The sequence below is a fragment of the Hemiscyllium ocellatum genome, chromosome 4, assembly GCF_020745735.1.
Source record: "Hemiscyllium ocellatum isolate sHemOce1 chromosome 4, sHemOce1.pat.X.cur, whole genome shotgun sequence".
Lineage (NCBI taxonomy): Eukaryota > Metazoa > Chordata > Chondrichthyes > Orectolobiformes > Hemiscylliidae > Hemiscyllium > Hemiscyllium ocellatum.
The window spans coordinates 136,162,032-136,187,830 of NC_083404.1; the positions used below are offsets into that span (position 1 = coordinate 136,162,032).

Below are 25,799 nucleotides of genomic sequence, written 5' to 3' on the forward strand. Positions count from 1 at the left end.
GTATACCGTTTTGGATACTTGTGGGGGGGATGACTTACCAGGGGCAAGCAACGAGGTTCAGGCCTCTGGCACGGAGCCTGGCCCCGTTGCTCAGACGGGAAGGGTGGAGAAAGGTAGAGTGATAGTTCTTGGGGACTCGATAGTGAGGGGTACAGACAGACGGTTTTGTGGGGGCGACAGTGACTCACGTTTGGTATGTTGCCTCCCAGGTGCAAGGGTACGTGATGTCGCTGATCGTGTTTTCCGGGTCCTTAAGGGGGAGGGGGAGCAGCCCCACATCGTGGTCCACGTTGGCACCAACGATATAGGTAGGAAGAGGGGTGAGGATGTCAGACAGGCTTTCAGGGAGCTAGGTTGGAAGCTCAGAGTTAGAACAAACAGAGTTGTAGTCTCTGGTTTGTTACCCGTGCCACGTGATAGAGAGTCGAGGAATAGGGAGAGAGAGCAGTTAAATGCGTGGCTACAGGGATGGTGCAGGAGGGAGGGATTCCGGTTTCTGGACAACTGGGGTTCTTTCTGGGGAAGGTGGGACCTCTATAAAAAGGATGGTCTACACCTGAACCTGAGGGGCACCAGTATCCTTGGGGGGAGGTTTGCTAGTGCTCTTTGGGAGGGTTTAAACTAACTCCGCTGGGGCATGGGAACCTGGACTGTAGCTTTAGGGTACAGGACCTTGAGTGTAGGGAGGTTATGAATAATGCAGTGATCTCGAAGGAGGGTGCCTGTAAACAGAAGGGTGGATTGAAGTGTGTATACTTCAATGCCAGAAGTATAAGGAATAAGGTAGGTGAACTTGCAGCGTGGGTTGGTACCTGGGACTTCGATGTTGTGGCCATTACAGAGACGTGGGTAGAACAGGGACAAGAATGGCTGTTGCAGGTTCCAGGGTTTAAATGTTTTAGTAGGATCAGACATGGGGGTAAAAAAAGGGGGAGGTGTGGCATTACTTGTCAAAGATAGTATTACAGCAGTGGAATGGACGATGGAGGAGGACTTGCCATCTGAGGTAGTTTGGGCTGAGGTTAGAAATAGGAAAGGTGAGGTCACCCTGTTAGGTGTTTTCTACAGGCCTCCTAATAGTCCTAGAGAAGTAGAGGATAATATTGCGAGGATGATTCAGGAAAAGAGTGAAGGTAGCAGGGTGGTTGTTATGGGGGACTTTAACTTCCCAGATATTGACTGGGAGAGCTATAGCTCGAGTTCATTAGATGGGTCGGTGTTTGTCCAATGTGTGCAGGAGGGTTTCCTGACACAATATGTAGACAGGCCAACAAGAGGGGAGGCTATACTGGATTTGGTTCTAGGTAATGAACCAGGCCAGGTGTTAGACTTGGAGGTAGGTGAGCACTTCGGGGACAGTGACCACAACTCGGTGACTTTTACTTTAGTGATGGAGAGGGATAAGTGTGCGCCGCAGGGGAAGAGTTATAACTGGGGGCAGGGAAATTATGATGCAGTGAGGCATGACTTAGGATGTGTGGATTGGAAAAACAGGCTTCAAGAGAAGAACACTAATGAGATGTGGGGATTGTTCAAGGAGCAGCTACTACGTGTCCTCGATAAGTATGTACCAGTCAGGCATGGTGCAAAGGGCCTTGTGAGGCAGCCGTGGTTTAGTAAGGAATTGGAATCCCTTGTGAAAGGGAAGAAGGCGGCATATGTAAAGATGAGGCGTGAAGGTTCAGTTGGGGCGATTGAGAGTTATAAGGTAGCCAGGAAGGATCTAAAGAGAGAGCTAAGAGAAGCGAGAAGGGGACATGAAAAGTCTTTAGCTGGTAGGATTAGGGAAAACCCAAAGGCTTTCTATAGGTATGTCAGGAATAAAAGGATGACTAGGGTAGGTATCGGTCCAGTCAAGGATAGTAGTGGGAAGTTGTGTGTGGAGGCGGAGGAGATTGGAGAGACACTAAATCAATACTTTTCATCAGTATTCACTCAGGAACAGGACACTGTTGCTGATGTGAATATGGAGTCACAAATGATTAGAATGGATGGCCTGGAAATATGCAGGGAAGAGGTTCTAGGAATATTGGAAAGGATGAAAATAGATAAGTCTCCTGGGCCTGATGGCATTTACCCTAGGATCCTATGGGAAGCTAGGGAGGAGATAGCAGAGCCATTGGCCTGGATTTTTATGTCGTCATTGTCAACGGGAATAGTACCAGAGGGCTGGAGGATAGCGAATGTGGTCCCCTTGTTCAAGAAAGGGAGTAGGGATAGCCCTAGTAACTATAGGCCAGTGAGTCTGACTTCAGTGGTGGGCAAAGTCTTAGAGAGAATGGTAAGGGATAAGATTTATGAACATCTGGATAGGAATAACGTGATCAAGGATAGCCAGCATGGTTTTGTGAAGGGCAGGTCGTGCCTCACAAACCTTATTGAGTTCTTTGAGAAGGTGACTAAGGAAGTGGACGAGGGTAAAGCAGTAGATGTTGTGTATATGGATTTTAGTAAGGCGTTCGATAAGGTTCCCCATGGTAGGCTAATGCTAAAACTACGGAGGTATGGCATTGAGGATACATTAGAGGTTTGGATTAGGAATTGGCTGGCTGGAAGGAGACAGAGGGTAGTAGTTGATGGACTATGTTCATCTTGGAGTGCAGTTACTAGCGGTGTACCACAAGGATCTGTTTTGGGACCATTGCTTTTTGTTATCTTTATAAATGATCTAGAGGAAGGGCTTGAAAGCTGGGTAAGCAAGTTTGCGGATGACACAAAAGTCGGTGGAGTTGTGGATAGTGAGGAAGGAAGTGGTAGGTTACAGCGGGATATAGATAAGTTGCAGAGCTGGGCAGAAATGTGGCAAATGGAATTCAATGTAGCTAAGTGTGAAGTCATTCACTTTGGTAGGAGTAACAAGAAGATGGATTACTGGGCTAATGGTAGGCTACTTGGTAGTGTGGATGAGCAGAGGGATCTTGGTGTCCATGTACACAAATCTCTGAAAGTTGCCACCCAGGTAAATAGTGCTGTGAGGAAGGCATATGGTGTACTGGGCTTTATTGGTAGAGGAATTGAGTTCCGGAGTCCTGAGGTCATGTTGCAACTGTATAAGACTCTGGTGCGGCCTCATCTGGAGTATTGTGTGCAGTTTTGGTCGCCATACTATAGGAAGGATGTGGAGGCATTGGAACGAGTGCAGAGGAGGTTTACCAGGATGTTGCCTGGAATGGTAGGAAAATCTTATGAGGAAAGGCTGAGGCACTTGGGGCTGTTCTCATTGGAGAAGAGAAGGTTTAGGGGAGATTTGATAGAGGTGTATAAGATGATTAGGGGTTTAGATAGGGTAGACACTGAGAACCTTTTACCGCTAATGGAGTCAGCTGTTACTAGGGGACACAGCTTTAAATTAAGGGGTGGTAGGTATAGGACAGATGTTAGGGGTAGATTCTTTACACAGCGGGTTGTGAGTTCATGGAATGCCCTGCCCGTATCAGTGGTGAACTCTCCTTCTTTATGGTCATTTAAGCAGGCATTGGATAGGCATTTGGAAGTTATTGGGCTAGTGTAGGTTAGGTAGGATTCGGTCGGCGCAACATCGAGGGCCGAAGGGCCTGTACTGTGCTGTATCTTTCTATGTTCTATGTTCTATGCTGCCAGACCTGCTGAGCTTTTCCAGTAACGTCTGGTCTTGTTTCTGAAAACAGGAGGAAATTCAAAACTTCAGACCAAATCTGAATAGAAATGCTCAATGGCATCATGGGAGTTAGAGCTGGAGACTGGGCCCAGCTGGGTAGCTACTTTGGGAGCTAGCACAGACATGATCGGTTGAATGGCCTCCATTTATGCTATAAATTATATTATTTTATTATTTCAGTTGTATTTACAAACATGGGAATAAAAAAGAGAAAGCCTTTCAGCAGCTTCAGTCTCTTCCATCATTTTGTCAAGATTGGGGCTGAACTGTATCTTAACTCCACACACCTTGGTTCATTCATCAGAATTTAACACTTTTCCTTAAATATCTACCCAGCTTTTGCAATGGTCAGCTGACTGCAGCCTCAGTAGCACTTCCACTTTTAGTTTCTACTTCCCTTAGTTTGAACAAGTGTTTCCTGACATCACACATGAATGATTTCTGAAGAAGGGCTTATGGCCGAAACGTCGAATCTCCTGTTCCTTGGATGCTGCCTGACCTGCTGCGCTTTTCCAGCAACACATTTTCAGCTCTGATCTCCAGCATCTGCAGACCTCACTTTCTCATCACACATTTGGACCGATGGGTCGAGGAGTGGCAGATGGAGTTTAATTTCGATGCATGTGAGGTGTTACATTTGGGAAAGGCAAATCAGGGCAGGGTTTATACACTTGGAGAAAGTTAGGACTGCAGATACTAGAGATCAGAGTTGCTGGAAAGACACAGCTGGTCGGGCAGCATCCAAGGAGCAGGAGGATTAATGTTTCGGGCATACACTTAATGGTAAGGTAGCTGGGGATGTTCATAGTGCAGGTTCATAGCTACTTGAAAGTGGAGTTGCAAGTCGATAGGATAGTGAAGAAGGCGTTTGGTATGCTTTCCTTTATTGGTCAGAGTATTGAGTACAGGAGTTGGGAGGTCATGTTACATGGGATTGGTTAGGCCACTTTGGGAATACTGCAAGCAGTTCTGGTCTGTATGAAGGATGTTATGAAACTTTACCTGATCTGGCCTACATGTGACTCCACTGTAGTACGGTTAACTCTGAAATGGCCTCAAACCACTCAGTTCAAGGGTAATTAGGGATGGGGCAACGTTAACACTGACACTCAAATCCCAGGAAACAAAGTCAAGTAAATGTGGTTTACAACTTTACCTTGTGAACAATCAAAATTCCCTCGTTTGTTCGATTATCGACTTCAATCCTGAAATATTCGGCTTCATTGCCTTCAATAATATCGAACTGCGCCACCCAATTATCGCTGAACTTTTCATCCTTATCTGTCACCTTTATTCGTATTACTTCAATATTTTTCAGATTTTCTTGCACATGCATTTCATACTGAAAAAGAAAATATAAAAATTTGCTTAACTGAAAATAACTTTCTCGGAACAAATCAGTGGTTATATTGTAATGGCTTCTGACGGAGTGGACAGCTGATTAGAATGGTGGGAAATAGCAGATACATTTCCATCAGTCATTCTTATTCACATTGGTCTAACCTACACAGTGATTCAGTGGTTAGCAATGTTGCCTCACAGCGCCAGGGACCCGGGTTCAATTCCGCCCTCAGGCGACTGTGTGTAGAATCTGCATGTTCCCCTGGCGTGAGTGTGGGTTTCCTCCGGGTGCTCTGGTTTCCTCCCACAGTCCAACGACGTGTGGGTTAGGTGGATTGGCCATGCTAAATTATCCCAAAGTGTCCAGGAATGTGCAGGCTAGGTGGGTTAGTCATGGGAAATATGGGGATAAGGCGGGGTCTGGATTGGTGAGAAACCGGTTTACTGGAGATTACAAAAAATGAGCGAGGGATCTCACAGAAAACACTAAGTTGCTAACAGGACTGGACAGGAAAGGATGTTCCTGATGGCCACTGAGTTCAAAACCAGGTATCACAGTCTAAGGATACAGGGTAGGCCATTTCAGATTGAGCTGAGGAGAAATGTTTCCACCCAGAGAGTGGGGGAGCCTGTGGGATTCTCTGCTACAGGAAGCAGTTGAGGCCAAAATACTGAATGTTTTCAAGAAGGAGTTAGATAGAACGTGTAGGGCTAAACGGGATGGGGGAAAAGCAGAAACAGGCTATTGAGTTGGATGATCAGCCATGATCATATTGAATAGCAGAACAGGTTGGAAGGGCCGAATGGCCGACTCCGGCTCCTATTTTCTATGCTGTTGGTGTCACCTGGCATTGCCAGTCATCAGAGATATTCATTGCACTTTATGGCTCATAACATTAAATCTGAGATACAGACATCTCTTGTAAAGCATTAAGTTCATGGTTAGAGTAAATACAGTACCTGTGGGGTTATGTTCAGAACCTACTGCAGATTTAAATGGGAAACGTACCTTCCCAGCCACCTCCTAGTTCCTGGTTCTGGAATGTTCTCTTTTATATGTTCCGGCTGTGGAAAACCGTGGGTAAGTGAAACCGTGGAAAACGATTTCACGGATACGGGAGGAGGGTTGCCCTGTGCACATTATAATTAGTGACTTAGCCAAGCAACAACCTGGAAAGACGATACAAGCACCAGCAGAGACACATTAATATTTTGTGCTCAGCTGCGCCTAAGATCCTGATAGGTGGACCCTACCTGACAGTGTCAATTATCCCTTTTCAGGTTAAATGCAAATTACGATGGTATGACTCCGGCTGAAAATCCATTTTAAAACATAGAGAAAGGCTGTGCTTCTCTATAACCTTGGGTCGCACAGAACCAGTCAGAAGAGACCACCCTGGATCTGGAAACACTCTTACCACAACTGACAAAACTATACAGCTGAGAAGACAGAACATAGAGGAGAAACAAAAACACGTTAAAATTCGGAGGATACTAAAATTTCGTGCAACGCAGGGAACAGCAGTAATGTTATTTATGATGTTAAAACGAGGCTGATTAAAATGGGGAACATCAAAAGAGTGCAAGATCACAACTTTAACAGGTTGATGAGGGTCATGGGAAAGGGTTTAATAATTCTAAAGGATTCCTGAAATTCCCTTTCGGGCGTCCACTGCACAGAATGAAAATAAATAAATGAAAACACAGGAGTGACCCGAGAGGGGTTTTAAAATGCTCTGAATTAGTCTGATAGAGTTGACAACACAAACTTCAACTTACATTCATATAGCACCTTTGAAGTAACAACACGTCCCAAGGCATAAAGGACATGTTTCCACTTGTAGGTTGGGTGACAGGCAAGATGAGGGGGCCATCAATATGCAAAATCACTGATTAATCCAGTCAGGAGTTCAGGGTAAACCCCTTTACCCAGAGAGAGGGGAATACATGGAACATGGTGCCTACCACAGGAAGTAGTTGAGGGGAAGGGCAGAGATTTTTTTTACAAGGAATATAGCAAACACACAGGGAGAAAAGAGAAAGATTTGTTTTTGGGATGAGATGAGGAGATAAGTGAGGACGCGCGTATACAGTATAAACACTGGGATGGAGCAGTTTGGTTTTACTCATTCATGGGACAGGGGTATCACTGACTGGGCCCAGCATTTATTACCCTAGTTGCCCCTTGAGAAGGTGGGGGTGAGCTGCCTTCTTGAACCGCTGCAGTCCATGTGATGTGGGTTGACCCACAGTGCCATTAGGGAGGGAATGCCAGGATCGTGACCCAGCGACGCTGAAGGAACGGCGATTTCTTTCCAAGACAGGATGTTGAGGGGCTTGGAGAGGAACTTGCAGGGGGTGGTGTTCCCATGTATCTGCTGCCCTTATCCTTCTAAATGGAAGTGGTTGTGGGTTTGGAAGGTGGCATCTGAGGGTCTTTGGTGAATTTCCGCAGTGCATCTTATAGATGGGACACACTGCTGCTACTGAGCGTTGGGGGTGGGGGAGTGGATGCTTGTGGATGTGGTGCCAATCAAGCGGGGGCTGCCTTGTCCTGGGTGGTGTTGAGCCTCACAGGCTGACTGGTTTCTGTGTTGAAAGCTTCAATTTAAAACCCAACTCAATACCAAATAAAGAAGGATTCTGCATAGTCCAAAATGATTGCCCATTATCGGTTTTATTAACAGCCTTTCTGAAAAGCAAGCTGGGTCAGATTTAATCTTACCTCAAAATATTCCACAGTGGGGATATTGTCATTTACATCTAAGATCCTGATCTGAGCTGATGCTGTTGCACTGAGTCCTTGACTTTTCCCTCGTAGGTCACGAGCTTCAACAATGAAGGTGTACAAACTCAATGTCTTGAAAAGAAATAACATGAAAAGGGTTCAAGGGTTGTATTTCTGGCAGATATTATAGACTCATGGAATTATACAACACAGAAACAGCCCCTTCGGTCCAACTCATCCATGCTGACCAGATATCCTAAATTAATCTAGCCCCATTTACCAGCACCTGGCCCATATCCCTCTAAACCCTCCCTATTCATATGAATCGAGATTAGTGTGGTGCTAAAAAACATGCCTTCACCACACCCCATCCACTTGGACACCCCGTGCTGGCCTATTACCTGCCCTTGATCTCTTTGTTTCTAATTGCCACTGGGACATTAACTGCCTCAACTTGTCTACCCCCACTCCAACCTCTCACCCTCAACGCACAGCCCTCCACTCCCTCTGCTCCAATCCCGACCTCACCATCAAACCAGCGGACAAAGGGGGTGCAGTGGTAGTCTGGCGCACTGACCTCTACACTGCCAAAGCCAGATGCCAACTCGAAGACACTTCCTCCTACCGCCCCCTCGACCATGACCCCAACCCCCCCATCACCAAACCATCATCTCCCACACCATACACAACCTCATCACCTCAGGGGATCTCCCACAGCTTCCAACCTCATAGTCCGGGAACCCTGCACTGCCCGGTTCTACCTCCTTCCCAAGATCCACAAGCCTGATCACCCAGGCCGACCCATTGTCTCAGCCTGCTCCTGCCCCACTGAACTCATTTCTACCTACCTCGATACTGTCCTATCCCCCCCTAGTCCAGGAACACCCCACATACATTCGAGACACCACCCATGTCCTCCACCTCCTCTAAGACTTCCGTTTCCCCAGCCCCCAATCATTGATATCCAATCCCTCTACACCTCCATCCGCCATGACCAGGGCCTCCAAGCCCTCCATTTCTTCCTCTCCAGACGTCCCCAACAGTACCCTTCCACCGACACTCTCATTCATTTGGCTGAACTGGTCCTCACCCTTAACAATTTCTCCTTCGAATCCTCCCACTTCCTCCAGACCAAAGGTGTAGCTATGGGCCCCAGCTATGCTTGTCTCTTTGTTGGCTAAGTAGAACTGTTCATCTTTCGTAATTACATCGGCACCACTCCCCACCTCTTCCTCCGCTGCATTGGTGCCACCTCGCGCTCCCGTGAGGAGGTTGAGCAATTCATCAACTTCACCAACACATGCCATCCTGACCTTAAATTCACCTGGACCATCTCTGACAACTCCTTCCCCTTCCTGGACCTCTTCATCTCCATCAATGACGAGCGACTTGACACTGACATTTTTTTTTTACAAACCCACTGACTCCCACAGCTACCTGGATTACACCTCTTCCCACCCTACCTCCTGGAAAAATGCCATTCCGTATTCCTAATTCCTCCACCTCCACCGTATCTGCTCCCAGGAGGACCAGTTCCACCACAGAACACACCAGATGGCCTCCTTCGTTAGAGACCGCAATTTCCCTTCCCACGTGGTTAAGGATGCCCTCCAACACATCTCATCCTCATCCCACCCCTCCGCCTTCAAACCCCACCCCTCCAACCGTAATAAGGACAGAACCCCCTGGTCCTCATTTTCAACCTCACCAACCTTCGCATAAACTGCATCACCCAACAACATTTCGGCCACCTCCAAACGGATATATTTCCCATCCCATCCCTATCTGCTTTCTGCAAAGACTGTTCCCTTCGTGACTACCTGGTCATGGCCACACCCCCGTACAACCCACCCTCCCATCCCGACACCTTCCTCTGTCACTGCAGGAATTGCAAAACCTGTGCCCACACCTCCTCCCTCACCTCTGTCCAAGGCCCCAGTGGAACCTTCCACATCCATCAAAGTTTTACCTGCACATCCACCAATATCATTTATTGTATCCGTTGTTACTGATGTGGTCTCCTCTACATTGGGGAGACTGGGCGCCTCCTAGCAGAGCGCTTTAGGAAACATCTCCGGGACACCCGCACCAACTAACCCCACCATCCCGTGGCCCAACATTTCAACTCCCCCTCCCACCCTGCCAGCGACATGGAGGTTATGGGCCTCCTCCACTGCCGCTCCCTCACCACCTGATGCTGGAGGGAGAAATCCTCATCTTCCACCTCGGAACACTTCAACTCCAGGGCATCAATGTGGTCTTCACCAGTTTCCTCATTCCCTCTCCCCCCACCTCACCCTCGTTCCAACCTTCCAGCTCAGCACTGTTCCCATGACTGGTCCTACCTGCCTAGCTTCCTTCCCACCTATCCACTCCACCCTCCTCTCTGACCTATCACCTTCATTCCCACCCCCATCTACCTACTGTACTCTATGCTACCTTCTCTACTGCCCCCCCCCTCCCCCCCTCCCATTTATCTCTCGACCCCGGAGGGTCCCTGCCTTCAGTTCTGATGATGGGCTTTTGCCCGAAATGTCGATTTTCATACTCCTCGGATGCTGCCTGACCTGCTGTGTTTTTCCAGCACCACTCTAAGCTAGAGTCTGATTTCCAGTATCTGCAGAGTTCACATTTGCCTCTTCCTATTCATGTACCCATCCAGATGTTTTATGAATGTTGTAATTGTACCATCCTCCCCTCCACCACTTCCTCTGGCAGCTCATTCCATACACACATACCATCCGCTGCATGAAAAAGTTGTCCCTTAGATCCTTTTTAAATCTTTCCCCTCTCATTTACTCTGGGGAAAAAAGGACCTTGGTTATTCACCCTGTGTTCCTCGTGATTTTATAAAAATCTTTAAGATTACTCTGCCAGCCTCTGGTTTGTTTAAGATAGGTTCATCCTGTTACATCTGGGATGAAAAACACCAACGTTCAAATTAACGGTGCCCTTGCATACAAGATCAGAGGTCAGATGACACCAGGTGATAGTCAAGATTTCCCCTGATGAAGGAGCAGCGCTCCGAAAGCTTGTGATTTCAAATAAACCTGTTGGACTGTAACCTGATGTCATCTGACCTCATCCACCTCAGTCCAACACTGGCACCTTTACATCTCAAATACAATACACAACACACAATCTCATTTATACATTGAGCCCTCTGTGAATTGGATACCATTTTCCTGCGATCAACTTCAAACTACATTTAGGGCATTAATTTCAAGTGTTTGACAGGCAGACTCATTGGGAAATAGGGGGCTATGAAAGCCAATGGGTTTGGGTCTCTCTAAATAGCAGCAGTGAATACAAAAGAAGTGAAGCCAGTAACTGGAGTGTGGCGTTGCATTCTGGGCTGTACACATAAAGGAGTGTCCTAAACCAGGTAGGGGAACCAGAAATCAAAATGTCCACCTACATCAATGTAAACAGCTGCTGAAGAGGAGATTAACATCAAGGCTTTCCTTTTTAGTAACGTTTAGAATCATAGAATCCCTCTTAGTGTGAAGACAGGCTATTCTGCCCTACAGGTCCACACTGACCCTCCGAAGAATAACCCACACAGACCATTTCCCCTATCCTATTACTCTACATTTACCCCTAACTAATGCACCTAACATCCCTGAACACTATGGGAAATTTGGAATGGCCAATCCACCCTAGCCTGCACATCTTTGGACTGTGGAAGGAAACCAGAGCACCCGGAGGAAATCGATGCACACACGGGGAGAATGTGCAAACTCCACACAGACAGTTGCCCGAGGCTGGAATTGAACCGGATCCCTGGCGCTGTGAGGCAGCAGTGCTAACCACTGAGCCACCGTGCTGCCATTTAACCTAAATTTTACTTTACCCTGAATACAAATCACAGCTGATTCAAAATGCATTACCATGCAAAATGAGACATCAACTTCACTTTAAGCAGTTAATGCAACAAAGGTACATGATACACCCACGTGACTCCCCGTGGTGACCTTTTAGCCCCAGAAAATGCTTAGTGCCCAAAAGAGCCATTACTACAAAAGGCACACTCTGTTTAAACCAACCAAAACAAAAGTCAGTAACACCGACTGCCCAGCACCTTTGTGCCTAACAATCCTAAACCCCACCTGGAATTAGGGATTTTGATCCCGACAAGTGCCCAGTTTGCTGACCAGACTCCCTCAAAATATTTTAGGCAGGTAGCCTAGGAGTTACCTTTTTCTTATGTTCAGGACAAATGTAGAGTGTCTGTTCAGATGCACTGCACAGTTCCGTAAAGTGCTGGTAATTATTCACACAGGGTAGGTTAGAAATCCAATCCAATAACAGGCTTCACCTCAGGAGATTTCCGGGGTACAACTGCCATCAGCACAGCACATTACCACAGCCCTTTGTCCTCACACATCGGTCTAGATGGTGTAACATTCCCAAGCTCCTTTTCAACCGACCAACCTGCCTGTGACCAGGCCATCTCTGGACCAACTCTTTCGAACCTCTCAGCTATTTGTGCAGCTTCCTAGGTTTTAGATCTTTTTTAGCCAGTTTGCACATGATCTCGAGAGTTTTTAACTCCTTTTCTGCTCAGCAGCAAAACTAACCCCTTCCTGAAAGAGATTTCCTTCTTACTGTTATAAAAGTTCAGTGCTTCTCTTTCAATCTCTTCCTGATTTCCCTTTTTGTATATATCCGTGTGCTGATCATCATCAACCTCCAACTCCTGGTCTGTAGGCTCTGCTTCCTGTCTGCTCTCACAGCTTCTACATTCTAACGTCCTTCCTGTTGGCACTGCTTCCATGTCAACGGTTGCCAGGTCAAGTTTAATTGATCCTCTTACAACTGAGGTGAACTCTGAAAAGTCCTTTGCATGGTGACTCAGTCATTAGCACTGCTGCCTCACAGCACCAGGGACCCGGATTTGATTCCAGCCTCGGGCAACTGTCTGTGTGGAGTTTGCACATTCTCTCCATGTCTGCGTGGGCTCCCTCTGGGTGCTCCGGTTTCCTCCCACAGTCCAAAGATGGACAGGTTAGGGGGGGGATTGACCATGCTAAATTGCCCTGTAGTGTTCAGCGATGTGCAGGTTAGGTGAATGGGCCGTGCTAAATTGCCCTGTGGTGTTCAGGGATGTGTGGGTTAGGTTCATTAGTCAGGTCAGGGGGAATGGGTCTGGGTGGGTTACTCTTCGGAGGGTCAGTGTGGACTGGTTGGGCTGTAGGGCCTGTTTCTACACTGTAGACATTCTATGAACATTCTTAAAAACAATTATAGATTCCCAAGGCAGTGTAAATAAATTCCAAATAAAAACATAAGAAATAGGAGCAGCAGCAGATTATTCGACCCATCAAGCATTCCTGGCTTTTAACAAGTCAAGGTTGATCTAATTCTCAAGTTAACTCCACTTTCCTGTGTGAACTCCCCCACTCTCGAACTGTTCAGGCATGTTAATGACACATGTCTGGGACAGGTGGGACTCGAACCTGGACCTTCTGACCCAGAGTTTGGGACCCAACCACCGCACCAGAAGACCTCACTGACCACCCCTCCCGCAAGCCTGTGCCTCTTCATTTATCAAACGTCTCCCGCTAACTTGCTCTTAAATATATTCCAGGACCCAGGTTCCCTCGCTCACTGGGGACAACACTAACAAATTTCAGAGACAAGAAATCGCTCCTCTTTTCCTTCTTGAATGAGAGATCTGTCACGTTGAAGATTAGATTAGATTCCCTACAGTGTGGAAACAGGCCCGTTGGCCCAACCAGTCCACACTGACCCTCCGAAGACTAACCCACCCAGACCCATTTCCCTCTGACTAATGCACCGAGCGCTATGGGCAATTTAGCATGGCCAATTCACATGTCCAGCACATCTTTGAACTGTGGGAGGAAACCGGAGCACCCGGAGGAAACCCACGCACACAGGGGGAGAATGTCCAAAAACCACACAGAATCATTCAAGGCTGGAAGCGAACCCGGGTGCTGTGAGACAGTGAGTGTGCTGTGAGACAGAATGTGCTCTGAGGCAGTGAGTGTGCTGTGAGACAGTGAGTGTGCTGTGAGATGCTGTGAGACAGTGAGTGTGCTGTGAGGCAGTGAGTGTGCTGTGAGACAGTGAGTGTGCTGTGAGGTGCTGTGAGACAGTGAGTGTGCTGTGAGACAGTGAGTGTGCTGTGAGACAGTGAGTATGCTGTGAGGTGCTGTGAGACAGTGAGTGTGCTGTGAGACAGTGAGTGTGCTGTGAGACAGTGAGTGTGCTGTGAGGCAGTGAGTGTGCTGTGAGGCAGTGAGTGTGCTGTGAGACAGTGAGTGTGCTGTGAGACAGTGAGTGTGCTGTGAGGTGCTGTGAGGCAGTGAGTGTGCTGTGAGACAGTGAGTGTGCTGTGAGGTGCTGTGAGACAGTGAGGGTGCTGTGAGGTGCTGTGAGACAGTGAGTGTGCTGTGAGGCAGTGAGTGTGCTGTGAGACAGTGAGTGTGCTGTGAGGCAGTGAGTGTGCTGTGAGGTGCTATGAGACAGTGAGTGTGCTGTGTGACAGTGAGTGTGCTGTGAGGCAGTGAGTGTGCTGTGAGACAGTGAGTGTGCTGTGTGACAGTGAGTGTGCTGTGAGGCAGTGAGTGTGCTGTGAGACAGTGAGTGTGCTGTGAGGCAGTGAGTGTGCTGTGAGGTGCTGTGAGGCAGTGAGTGTGCTGTGAGGCAGTGAGTGTGCTGTGTGACAGTGAGTGTGCTGTGAGGCAGTGAGTGTGCTGTGAGGCAGTGAGTGTGCTGTGTGACAGTGAGTGTGCTGTGAGGCAGTGAGTGTGCTGTGAGGTGCTGTGAGGCAGTGAGTGTGCTGTGAGGCAGTGAGTGTGCTGTGTGACAGTGAGTGTGCTGTGAGGCAGTGAGTGTGCTGTGAGACAGTGAGTGTGCTGTGAGATGCTGTGAGACAGTGAGTGTGCTGTGAGACAGTGAGTGTGCTGTGAGGCAGTGAGTGTGCTGTGAGGCAGTGAGTGTGCTGTGAGGTGCTGTGAGACAGTGAGTGTGCTGTGAGACAGTGAGTGTGCTGTGAGGCAGTGAGTGTGCTGTGAGACAGTGAGTGTGCTGTGAGACAGTGAGTGTGCTGTGAGGTGCTGTGAGGCAGTGAGCGTGCTGTGTGACAGTGAGTGTGCTGTGAGACAGTGATTGTGCTGTGAGGCAGTGAGTGTGCTGTGAGACAGTGAGTGTGCTGTGAGATGCTGTGAGACAGTGAATGTGCTGTGAGACAGTGAGTGTGCTGTGAGGCAGTGAGTGTGCTGTGAGGCAGTGAGTGTGCTGTGAGGCAGTGAGTGTGCTGTGAGACAGTGAGTGTGCTGTGAGACAGTGAGTGTGCTGTGAGATGCTGTGAGACAGTGAATGTGCTGTGAGACAGTGAGTGTGCTGTGAGGCAGTGAGTGTGCTGTGAGGCAGTGAGTGTGCTGTGAGGTGCTGTGAGACAGTGAGTGTGCTGTGAGGCAGTGAGTGTGCTGTGAGACAGTGAGTGTGCTGTGAGGCAGTGAGTGTGCTGTGAGGCAGTGAGTGTGCTGTGAGATGCTGTGAGGCAGTGAGTGTGCGGTGAGATGCTGTGAGGCAGTGAGTGTGCTGTGAGGCAGTGAGTGTGCTGTGAGGTGCTGTGAGGCAGTGAGTGTGCTGTGAGACAGTGAGTGTGCTGTGAGGCAGTGAGTGTGCTGTGAGGCAGTGAGTGTGCTGTGAGATGCTGTGAGGCAGTGAGTGTGCGGTGAGATGCTGTGAGGCAGTGAGTGTGCTGTGAGACAGTGATTGTGCTGTGAGGCAGTGAGTGTGCTGTGAGGCAGTGAGTGTGCTGTGAGGTGCTGTGAGACAGTGAGTGTGCTGTGAGGCAGTGATTGTGCTGTGAGGCAGTGAGTGTGCTGTGAGGCAGTGAGTGTGCTGTGAGGTGCTGTGAGGCAGTGAGTGTGCTGTGAGATGCTGTGAGGCAGTGAGTGTGCTGTGAGACAGTGAGTGTGCTGTGAGGCAGTGAGTGTGCTGTGAGGCAGTGAGTGTGCTGTGAGGCAGTGAGTGTGATGTGAGACAGTGAGTGTGCTGTGAGACAGTGAGTGTGCTGTGAGGCAGTGAGTGTGCTGTGAGATGCTGTGAGGCAGTGAGTGTGCTGTGAGACAGTGATTGTGCTGTGAGGCAGTGAGTGTGCTGTGAGACAGTGAGTGTGCTGTGAGACAGTGAGTGTGCTGTGAGACAGTGAGTGTGCTGTGAGGTGCTGTGAGACAGTGATTGTGCTGTGAGGCAGTGAGTGTGCTGTGAGATGCTGTGAGGCAGTGAGTGTGCTGTGAGACAGTGAGTGTGCTGTGAGACAGTGGGTGTGCTGTGAGACAGTGAGTGTGCTGTGTGACAGTGAGTGTGCTGTGAGGCAGTGAGTGTGCTGTGAGACAGTGAGTGTGCTGTGTGACAGTGAGTGTGCTGTGAGGCAGTGAGTGTGCTGTGAGACAGTGAGTGTGCTGTTAGGTGCTGTGAGGCAGTGAGTGTGCTGTGAGGCAGTGAGTGTGCTGTGTGACAGTGAGTGTGCTGTGAGGCAGTGAGTGTGCTGTGTGACAGTGAGTGTGCTGTGAGACAGTGAGTGTGCTGTGAGACAGTGAGTGTGCTGTGAGGTGCTGTGAGGCAGTGAGTGTGCTGTGAGGCAGTGAGTGTGCTGTGTGACAGTGAGTGTGCTGTGAGGCAGTGAGTGAGCTGTGAGACAGTGAGTGTGCTGTGAGATGCTGTGAGACAGTGAGTGTGCTGTGAGACAGTGAGTGTGCTGTGAGGTGCTGTGAGGCAGTGAGTGTGCTGTGAGGCAGTGAGTGTGCTGTGAGACAGTGAGTGTGCTGTGAGACAGTGAGTGTGCTGTGAGGTGCTGTGAGGCAGTGAGTGTGCTGTGAGGCAGTGAGTGTGCTGTGAGACAGTGAGTGTGCTGTGAGGTGCTGCGAGACAGTGAGCGTGCTGTGAGACAGTGAGTGTGCTGTGAGACAGTGAGTGTGCTGTGAGGTGCTGTGAGACAGTGAGTGTGCTGTGAGACAGTGAGTGTGCTGTGAGGCAGTGAGTGTGCTGTGAGGTGCTATGAGACAGTGAGTGTGCTGTGAGGCAGTGAGTGTGCTGTGAGACAGTGGGTGTGCTGTGAGACAGTGAGTGTGCTGTGTGACAGTGAGTGTGCTGTGAGGCAGTGAGTGTGCTGTGAGACAGTGAGTGTGCTGTGTGACAGTGAGTGTGCTGTGAGGCAGTGAGTGTGCTGTGAGACAGTGAGTGTGCTGTGAGGCAGTGAGTGTGCTGTGAGGTGCTGTGAGGCAGTGAGTGTGCTGTGAGGCAGTGAGTGTGCTGTGTGACAGTGAGTGTGCTGTGAGGCAGTGAGTGTGCTGTGTGACAGTGAGTGTGCTGTGAGGCAGTGAGTGTGCTGTGAGGCAGTGAGTGTGCTGTGAGGTGCTGTGAGGCAGTGAGTGTGCTGTGAGGCAGTGAGTGTGCTGTGTGACAGTGAGTGTGCTGTGAGGCAGTGAGTGTGCTGTGAGACAGTGAGTGTGCTGTGAGATGCTGTGAGACAGTGAGTGTGCTGTGAGACAGTGAGTGTGCTGTGAGGCAGTGAGTGTGCTGTGAGGTGCTGTGAGACAGTGAGTGTGCTGTGAGACAGTGAGTGTGCTGTGAGACAGTGAGTGTGCTGTGAGGCAGTGAGTGTGCTGTGAGACAGTGAGTGTGCTGTGAGACAGTGAGTGTGCTGTGAGGTGCTGTGAGGCAGTGAGCGTGCTGTGTGACAGTGAGTGTGCTGTGAGACAGTGATTGTGCTGTGAGGCAGTGAGTGTGCTGTGAGACAGTGAGTGTGCTGTGAGACAGTGAGTGTGCTGTGAGATGCTGTGAGACAGTGAATGTGCTGTGAGACAGTGAGTGTGCTGTGAGGCAGTGAGTGTGCTGTGAGACAGTGAGTGTGCTGTGAGACAGTGAGTGTGCTGTGAGATGCTGTGAGACAGTGAATGTGCTGTGAGACAGTGAGTGTGCTGTGAGGCAGTGAGTGTGCTGTGAGGTGCTGTGAGACAGTGAGTGTGCTGTGAGACAGTGAGTGTGCTGTGTGACAGTGAGTGTGCTGTGAGGTGCTGTGAGGCACTGAGTGTGCTGTGAGACAGTGAGTGTGCTGTGAGGCAGTGAGTGTGCTGTGAGGCAGTGAGTGTGCTGTGAGATGCTGTGAGGCAGTGAGTGTGCGGTGAGATGCTGTGAGGCAGTGAGTGTGCTGTGAGGCAGTGAGTGTGCTGTGAGGTGCTGTGAGGCAGTGAGTGTGCTGTGAGACAGTGAGTGTGCTGTGAGGCAGTGAGTGTGCTGTGAGATGCTGTGAGGCAGTGAGTGTGCGGTGAGATGCTGTGAGGCAGTGAGTGTGCTGTGAGACAGTGATTGTGCTGTGAGGCAGTGAGTGTGCTGTGAGGCAGTGAGTGTGCTGTGAGGTGCTGTGAGACAGTGAGTGTGCTGTGAGGCAGTGATTGTGCTGTGAGGCAGTGAGTGTGCTGTGAGGCAGTGAGTGTGCTGTGAGGTGCTGTGAGGCAGTGAGTGTGCTGTGAGATGCTGTGAGGCAGTGAGTGTGCTGTGAGACAGTGAGTGTGCTGTGAGGCAGTGAGTGTGCTGTGAGGCAGTGAGTGTGCTGTGAGACAGTGATTGTGCTGTGAGGCAGTGAGTGTGCTGTGAGACAGTGAGTGTGCTGTGAGACAGTGAGTGTGCTGTGAAACAGTGAGTGTGCTGTGAGACAGTGAGTGTGCTGTGAGGCAGTGAGTGTGCTGTGAGACAGTGAGTGTGCTGTGAGGCAGTGAGTGTGCTGTGAGATGCTGTGAGGCAGTGAGTGTGCTGTGAGACAGTGATTGTGCTGTGAGGCAGTGAGTGTGCTGTGAGACAGTGAGTGTGCTGTGAGACAGTGAGTGTGCTGTGAGGTGCTGTGAGACAGTGATTGTGCTGTGAGGCAGTGAGTGTGCTGTGAGATGCTGTGAGGCAGTGAGTGTGCTGTGAGACAGTGAGTGTGCTGTGAGACAGTGGGTGTGCTGTGAGACAGTGAGTGTGCTGTGTGACAGTGAGTGTGCTGTGAGGCAGTGAGTGTGCTGTGAGACAGTGAGTGTGCTGTGTGACAGTGAGTGTGCTGTGAGGCAGTGAGTGTGCTGTGAGGCAGTGAGTGTGCTGTGAGGTGCTGTGAGGCAGTGAGTGTGCTGTGAGGCAGTGAGTGTGCTGTGTGACAGTGAGTGGGCTGTGAGGCAGTGAGTGTGCTGTGAGGCAGTGAGTGTGCTGTGAGACAGTGATTGTGCTGTGAGGCAGTGAGTGTGCTGTGAGACAGTGAGTGTGCTGTGAAACAGTGAGTGTGCTGTGAGACAGTGAGTGTGCTGTGAGGCAGTGAGTGTGCTGTGAGACAGTGAGTGTGCTGTGAGGCAGTGAGTGTGCTGTGAGATGCTGTGAGACAGTGAGTGTGCTGTGAGACAGTGATTGTGCTGTGAGGCAGTGAGTGTGCTGTGAGACAGTGAGTGTGCTGTGAGACAGTGAGTGTGCTGTGAGGCAGTGAGTGTGCTGTGAGGTGCTGTGAGACAGTGATTGTGCTGTGAGGCAGTGAGTGTGCTGTGAGATGCTGTGAGGCAGTGAGTGTGCTGTGAGACAGTGAGTGTGCTGTGAGACAGTGGGTGTGCTGTGAGACAGTGAGTGTGCTGTGTGACAGTGAGTGTGCTGTGAGGCAGTGAGTGTGCTGTGAGACAGTGAGTGTGCTGTGTGACAGTGAGTGTGCTGTGAGGCAGTGAGTGTGCTGTGACACAGTGAGTGTGCTGTGAGATGCTGTGAGACAGTGAGTGTGCTGTGAGACAGTGAGTGTGCTGTGAGATGCTGTGAGACAGTGAGCGTGCTGTGAGACAGTGAGTGTGCTGTGAGGTGCTGTGAGGCAGTGAGTGTGCTGTGAGGCAGTGAGTGTGCTGTGAGACAGTGAGTGTGCTGTGAGACAGTGAGTGTGCTGTGAGACAGTGAGTGTGCTGTGAGGTGCTGTGAGGCAGTGAGTGTGCTGTGAGGCAGTGAGTGTGCTGTGAGACAGTGAGTGTGCTGTGAGGTGCTGCGAGACAGTGAGCGTGCTGTGAGACAGTGAGTGTGCTGTGAGACAGTGAGTGTGCTGTGAGGTGCTGTGAGACAGTGAGTGTGCTGTGAGACAGTGAGTGTGCTGTGAGACAGTGAGTGTGCTGTGAGGCAGTGAGTGTGCTGTGAGACAGTGAGTGTGCTGTGAGGCAGTGAGTGTGCTGTGAGACAGTGAGTGTGCTGTGAGACAGTGAGTGTGCTGTGAGACAGTGAGTGTGCTGTGAGGTGCTGTGAGGCAGTGAGTGTGCTGTGAGACAGTGAGTGTGCTGTGAGGTGCTGTGAGACAGTGAGGGTGCTGTGAGACAGTGAGTGTGCTGTGAGGCAGTGAGTGTGCTGTGAGACAGTGAGTGTGCTGTGAGGCAGTGAGTGTGCTGTGAGGTGCTATGAGACAGTGAGTGTGCTGTGAGGCAGTGAGTGTGCTGTGAGACAGTGGGTGTGCTGTGAGACAGTGAGTGTGCTGTGTGACAGTGAGTGTGCTGTGAGGCAGTGAGTGTGCTGTGAGACAGTGAGTGTGCTGTGTGACAGTGAGTGTGCTGTGAGGCAGTGAGTGTGCTGTGAGACAGTGAGTGTGCTGTGAGGCAGTGAGTGTGCTGTGAGGTGCTGTGAGGCAGTGAGTGTGCTGTGAGGCAGTGAGTGTGCTGTGTGACAGTGAGTGTGCTGTGAGGCAGTGAGTGTGCTGTGAGGCAGTGAGTGTGCTGTGTGACAGTGAGTGTGCTGTGAGGCAGTGAGTGTGCTGTGAGGCAGTGAGTGTGCTGTGAGGTGCTGTGAGGCAGTGAGTGTGCTGTGAGGCAGTGAGTGTGCTGTGTGACAGTGAGTGTGCTGTGAGGCAGTGAGTGTGCTGTGAGGCAGTGAGTGTGCTGTGAGGCAGTGATTGTGCTGTGAGATGCTGTGAGACAGTGAGTGTGCTGTGAGACAGTGAGTGTGCTGTGAGACAGTGAGTGTGCTGTGAGGCAGTGAGTGTGCTGTGAGGTGCTGTGAGACAGTGAGTGTGCTGTGAGACAGTGAGTGTGCTGTGAGGCAGTGAGTGTGCTGTGAGACAGTGAGTGTGCTGTGAGGTGCTGTGAGGCAGTGAGCGTGCTGTGTGACAGTGAGTGTGCTGTGAGACAGTGATTGTGCTGTGAGGCAGTGAGTGTGCTGTGAGACAGTGAGTGTGCTGTGAGACAGTGAGTGTGCTGTGAGATGCTGTGAGACAGTGAGTGTGCTGTGAGGCAGTGAGTGTGCTGTGAGACAGTGAGTGTGCTGTGAGGCAGTGAGTGTGCTGTGAGACAGTGAGTGTGCTGTGAGACAGTGAGTGTGCTGTGAGATGCTGTGAGACAGTGAATGTGCTGTGAGACAGTGAGTGTGCTGTGAGGCAGTGAGTGTGCTGTGAGGTGCTGTGAGACAGTGAGTGTGCTGTGAGACAGTGAGTGTGCTGTGAGACAGTGAGTGTGCTGTGTGACAGTGAGTGTGCTGTGAGGTGCTGAGAGGCACTGAGTGTGCTGTGAGACAGTGAGTGTGCTGTGAGGCAGTGAGTGTGCTGTGAGGCAGTGAGTGTGCTGTGAGATGCTGTGAGGCAGTGAGTGTGCGGTGAGACGCTGTGAGGCAGTGAGTGTGCTGTGAGGCAGTGAGTGTGCTGTGAGGTGCTGTGAGGCAGTGAGTGTGCTGTGAGACAGTGAGTGTGCTGTGAGGCAGTGAGTGTGCTGTGAGATGCTGTGAGGCAGTGAGTGTGCGGTGAGTTGCTGTGAGGCACTGAGTGTGCTGTGAGACAGTGATTGTGCTGTGAGGCAGTGAGTGTGCTGTGAGGCAGTGAGTGTGCTGTGAGGTGCTGTGAGACAGTGAGTGTGCTGTGAGGCAGTGATTGTGCTGTGAGGCAGTGAGTGTGCTGTGAGGCAGTGAGTGTGCTGTGAGGTGCTGTGAGGCAGTGAGTGTGCTGTGAGATGCTGTGAGGCAGTGAGTGTGCTGTGAGACAGTGAGTGTGCTGTGAGGCAGTGAGTGTGCTGTGAGGCAGTGAGTGTGCTGTGAGACAGTGATTGTGCTGTGAGGCAGTGAGTGTGCTGTGAGACAGTGAGTGTGCTGTGAAACAGTGAGTGTGCTGTGAGACAGTGAGTGTGCTGTGAGGCAGTGAGTGTGCTGTGAGACAGTGAGTGTGCTGTGAGACAGTGAGTGTGCTGTGAGGCAGTGAGTGTGCTGTGAGATGCTGTGAGGCAGTGAGTGTGCTGTGAGACAGTGATTGTGCTGTGAGGCAGTGAGTGTGCTGTGAGACAGTGAATGTGCTGTGAGACAGTGAGTGTGCTGTGAGACAGTGAGTGTGCTGTGAGGTGCTGTGAGACAGTGATTGTGCTGTGAGGCAGTGAGTGTGCTGTGAGATGCTGTGAGGCAGTGAGTGTGCTGTGAGACAGTGAGTGTGCTGTGAGACAGTGGGTGTGCTGTGAGACAGTGAGTGTGCTGTGTGACAGTGAGTGTGCTGTGAGGCAGTGAGTGTGCTGTGAGACAGTGAGTGTGCTGTGTGACAGTTAGTGTGCTGTGAGGCAGTGAGTGTGCTGTGAGACAGTGAGTGTGCTGTGAGGTGCTGTGAGGCAGTGAGTGTGCTGTGAGGCAGTGAGTGTGCTGTGTGACAGTGAGTGTGCTGTGAGGCAGTGAGTGTGCTGTGAGGCAGTGAGTGTGCTGTGTGACAGTGAGTGTGCTGTGAGGCAGTGAGTGTGCTGTGAGGCAGTGAGTGTGCTGTGAGGTGCTGTGAGGCAGTGAGTGTGCTGTGAGGCAGTGAGTGTGCTGTGTGACAGTGAGTGTGCTGTGAGGCAGTGAGTGTGCTGTGAGACAGTGAGTGTGCTGTGAGATGCTGTGAGACAGTGAGTGTGCTGTGAGACAGTGAGTGTGCTGTGAGACAGTGAGTGTGCTGTGAGGCAGTGAGTGTGCTGTGAGGTGCTGTGAGACAGTGAGTGTGCTGTGAGACAGTGAGTGTGCTGTGAGACAGTGAGTGTGCTGTGAGGCAGTGAGTGTGCTGTGAGACAGTGAGTGTGCTGTGAGGCAGTGAGTGTGCTGTGAGACAGTGAGTGTGCTGTGAGACAGTGAGTGTGCTGTGAGATGCTGTGAGACAGTGAACGTGCTGTGAGACAGTGAGTGTGCTGTGAGGCAGTGAGTGTGCTGTGAGACAGTGAGTGTGCTGTGAGGCAGTGAGTGTGCTGTGAGACAGTGAGTGTGCTGTGAGATGCTGTGAGACAGTGAATGTGCTGTGAGACAGTGAGTGTGCTGTGAGGCAGTGAGTGTGCTGTGAGGCAGTGAGTGTGCTGTGAGGTGCTGTGAGACAGTGAGTGTGCTGTGAGACAGTGAGTGTGCTGTGAGACAGTGAGTGTGCTGTGTGACAGTGAGTGTGCTGTGAGGTGCTGAGAGGCACTGAGTGTGCTGTGAGACAGTGAGTGTGCTGTGAGGCAGTGAGTGTGCTGTGAGGCAGTGAGTGTGCTGTGAGATGCTGTGAGGCAGTGAGTGTGCGGTGAGATGCTGTGAGGCAGTGAGTGTGCTGTGAGGCAGTGAGTGTGCTGTGAGGTGCTGTGAGGCAGTGAGTGTGCTGTGAGGCAGTGAGTGTGCTGTGAGATGCTGTGAGGCAGTGAGTGTGCGGTGAGATGCTGTGAGGCAGTGAGTGTGCTGTGAGACAGTGGTTGTGCTGTGAGGCAGTGAGTGTGCTGTGAGGCAGTGAGTGTGCTGTGAGGTGCTGTGAGACAGTGAGTGTGCTGTGAGGCAGTGATTGTGCTGTGAGGCAGTGAGTGTGCTGTGAGGCAGTGAGTGTGCTGTGAGGTGCTGTGAGGCAGTGAGTGTGCTGTGAGATGCTGTGAGGCAGTGAGTGTGCTGTGAGACAGTGAGTGTGCTGTGAGGCAGTGAGTGTGCTGTGAGGCAGTGATTGTGCTGTGAGGCAGTGAGTGTGCTGTGAGACAGTGAGTGTGCTGTGAAACAGTGAGTGTGCTGTGAGACAGTGAGTGTGCTGTGAGACAGTGAGTGTGCTGTGAGGCAGTGAGTGTGCTGTGAGACAGTGTGTGTGCTGTGAGACAGTGAGTGTGCTGTGAGGCAGTGAGTGTGCTGTGAGATGCTGTGAGGCAGTGAGTGTGCTGTGAGACAGTGATTGTGCTGTGAGGCAGTGAGTGTGCTGTGAGACAGTGAGTGTGCTGTGAGACAGTGAGTGTGCTGTGAGGCAGTGAGTGTGCTGTGAGGTGCTGTGAGACAGTGATTGTGCTGTGAGGCAGTGAGTGTGCTGTGAGATGCTGTGAGGCAGTGAGTGTGCTGTGAGACAGTGAGTGTGCTGTGAGACAGTGGGTGTGCTGTGAGACAGTGAGTGTGCTGTGAGACAGTGAGTGTGCTGTGAGGTGCTGTGAGGCAGTGAGTGTGCTGTGAGGCAGTGAGTGTGCTGTGTGACAGTGAGTGTGCTGTGAGGCAGTGAGTGTGCTGTGAGGCAGTGAGTGTGCTGTGAGATGCTGTGAGGCAGTGAGTGTGCGGTGAGATGCTGTGAGGCAGTGAGTGTGCTGTGAGACAGTGATTGTGCTGTGAGGCAGTGAGTGTGCTGTGAGGCAGTGAGTGTGCTGTGAGGTGCTGTGAGACAGTGAGTGTGCTGTGAGGCAGTGATTGTGCTGTGAGGCAGTGAGTGTGCTGTGAGGCAGTGAGTGTGCTGTGAGGTGCTGTGAGGCAGTGAGTGTGCTGTGAGATGCTGTGAGGCAGTGAGTGTGCTGTGAGACAGTGAGTGTGCTGTGAGGCAGTGAGTGTGCTGTGAGGCAGTGAGTGTGCTGTGAGACAGTGATTGTGCTGTGAGGCAGTGAGTGTGCTGTGAGACAGTGAGTGTGCTGTGAAACAGTGAGTGTGCTGTGAGGCAGTGAGTGTGCTGTGAGACAGTGAGTGTGCTGTGAGACAGTGAGTGTGCTGTGAGGCAGTGAGTGTGCTGTGAGATGCTGTGAGGCAGTGAGTGTGCTGTGAGACAGTGATTGTGCTGTGAGGCAGTGAGTGTGCTGTGAGACAGTGAATGTGCTGTGAGACAGTGAGTGTGCTGTGAGACAGTGAGTGTGCTGTGAGGTGCTGTGAGACAGTGATTGTGCTGTGAGGCAGTGAGTGTGCTGTGAGATGCTGTGAGGCAGTGAGTGTGCTGTGAGACAGTGAGTGTGCTGTGAGACAGTGGGTGTGCTGTGAGACAGTGAGTGTGCTGTGTGACAGTGAGTGTGCTGTGAGGCAGTGAGTGTGCTGTGAGACAGTGAGTGTGCTGTGTGACAGTTAGTGTGCTGTGAGGCAGTGAGTGTGCTGTGAGACAGTGAGTGTGCTGTGAGGTGCTGTGAGGCAGTGAGTGTGCTGTGAGGCAGTGAGTGTGCTGTGTGACAGTGAGTGTGCTGTGAGGCAGTGAGTGTGCTGTGAGGCAGTGAGTGTGCTGTGTGACAGTGAGTGTGCTGTGAGGCAGTGAGTGTGCTGTGAGGCAGTGAGTGTGCTGTGAGGTGCTGTGAGGCAGTGAGTGTGCTGTGAGGCAGTGAGTGTGCTGTGTGACAGTGAGTGTGCTGTGAGGCAGTGAGTGTGCTGTGAGACAGTGAGTGTGCTGTGAGATGCTGAGAGACAGTGAGTGTGCTGTGAGACAGTGAGTGTGCTGTGAGACAGTGAGTGTGCTGTGAGGCAGTGAGTGTGCTGTGAGGTGCTGTGAGACAGTGAGTGTGCTGTGAGACAGTGAGTGTGCTGTGAGACAGTGAGTGTGCTGTGAGGCAGTGAGTGTGCTGTGAGACAGTGAGTGTGCTGTGAGGTGCTGTGAGGCAGTGAGCGTGCTGTGTGACAGTGAGTGTGCTGTGAGACAGTGATTGTGCTGTGAGGCAGTGAGTGTGCTGTGAGACAGTGAGTGTGCTGTGAGATGCTGTGAGACAGTGAACGTGCTGTGAGACAGTGAGTGTGCTGTGAGGCAGTGAGTGTGCTGTGAGACAGTGAGTGTGCTGTGAGATAGTGAGTGTGCTGTGAGGCAGTGAGTGTGCTGTGAGACAGTGAGTGTGCTGTGAGATGCTGTGAGACAGTGAATGTGCTGTGAGACAGTGAGTGTGCTGTGAGGCAGTGAGTGTGCTGTGAGGCAGT

At 50.8% G+C, this 25,799-nt stretch overlaps 1 protein-coding gene across 1 annotated transcript in view; it reads right to left on the reverse strand.

Annotated features, from left to right (window-relative positions):
• The window catches only part of LOC132815113 (desmoglein-2-like), a 148,799-nt gene that overhangs the window by 22,721 nt on the left and 100,279 nt on the right, over positions 1-25,799 (reverse strand). The window contains exons 8-9 of the mRNA XM_060823887.1: positions 7,704-7,838; positions 4,794-4,979 (exon numbers count right to left, since the gene is read on the reverse strand). Of these exons, the coding sequence (XP_060679870.1) occupies positions 4,794-4,979; positions 7,704-7,838 (321 nt within the window). The remainder of the gene's footprint in view (positions 1-4,793; positions 4,980-7,703; positions 7,839-25,799) is intronic.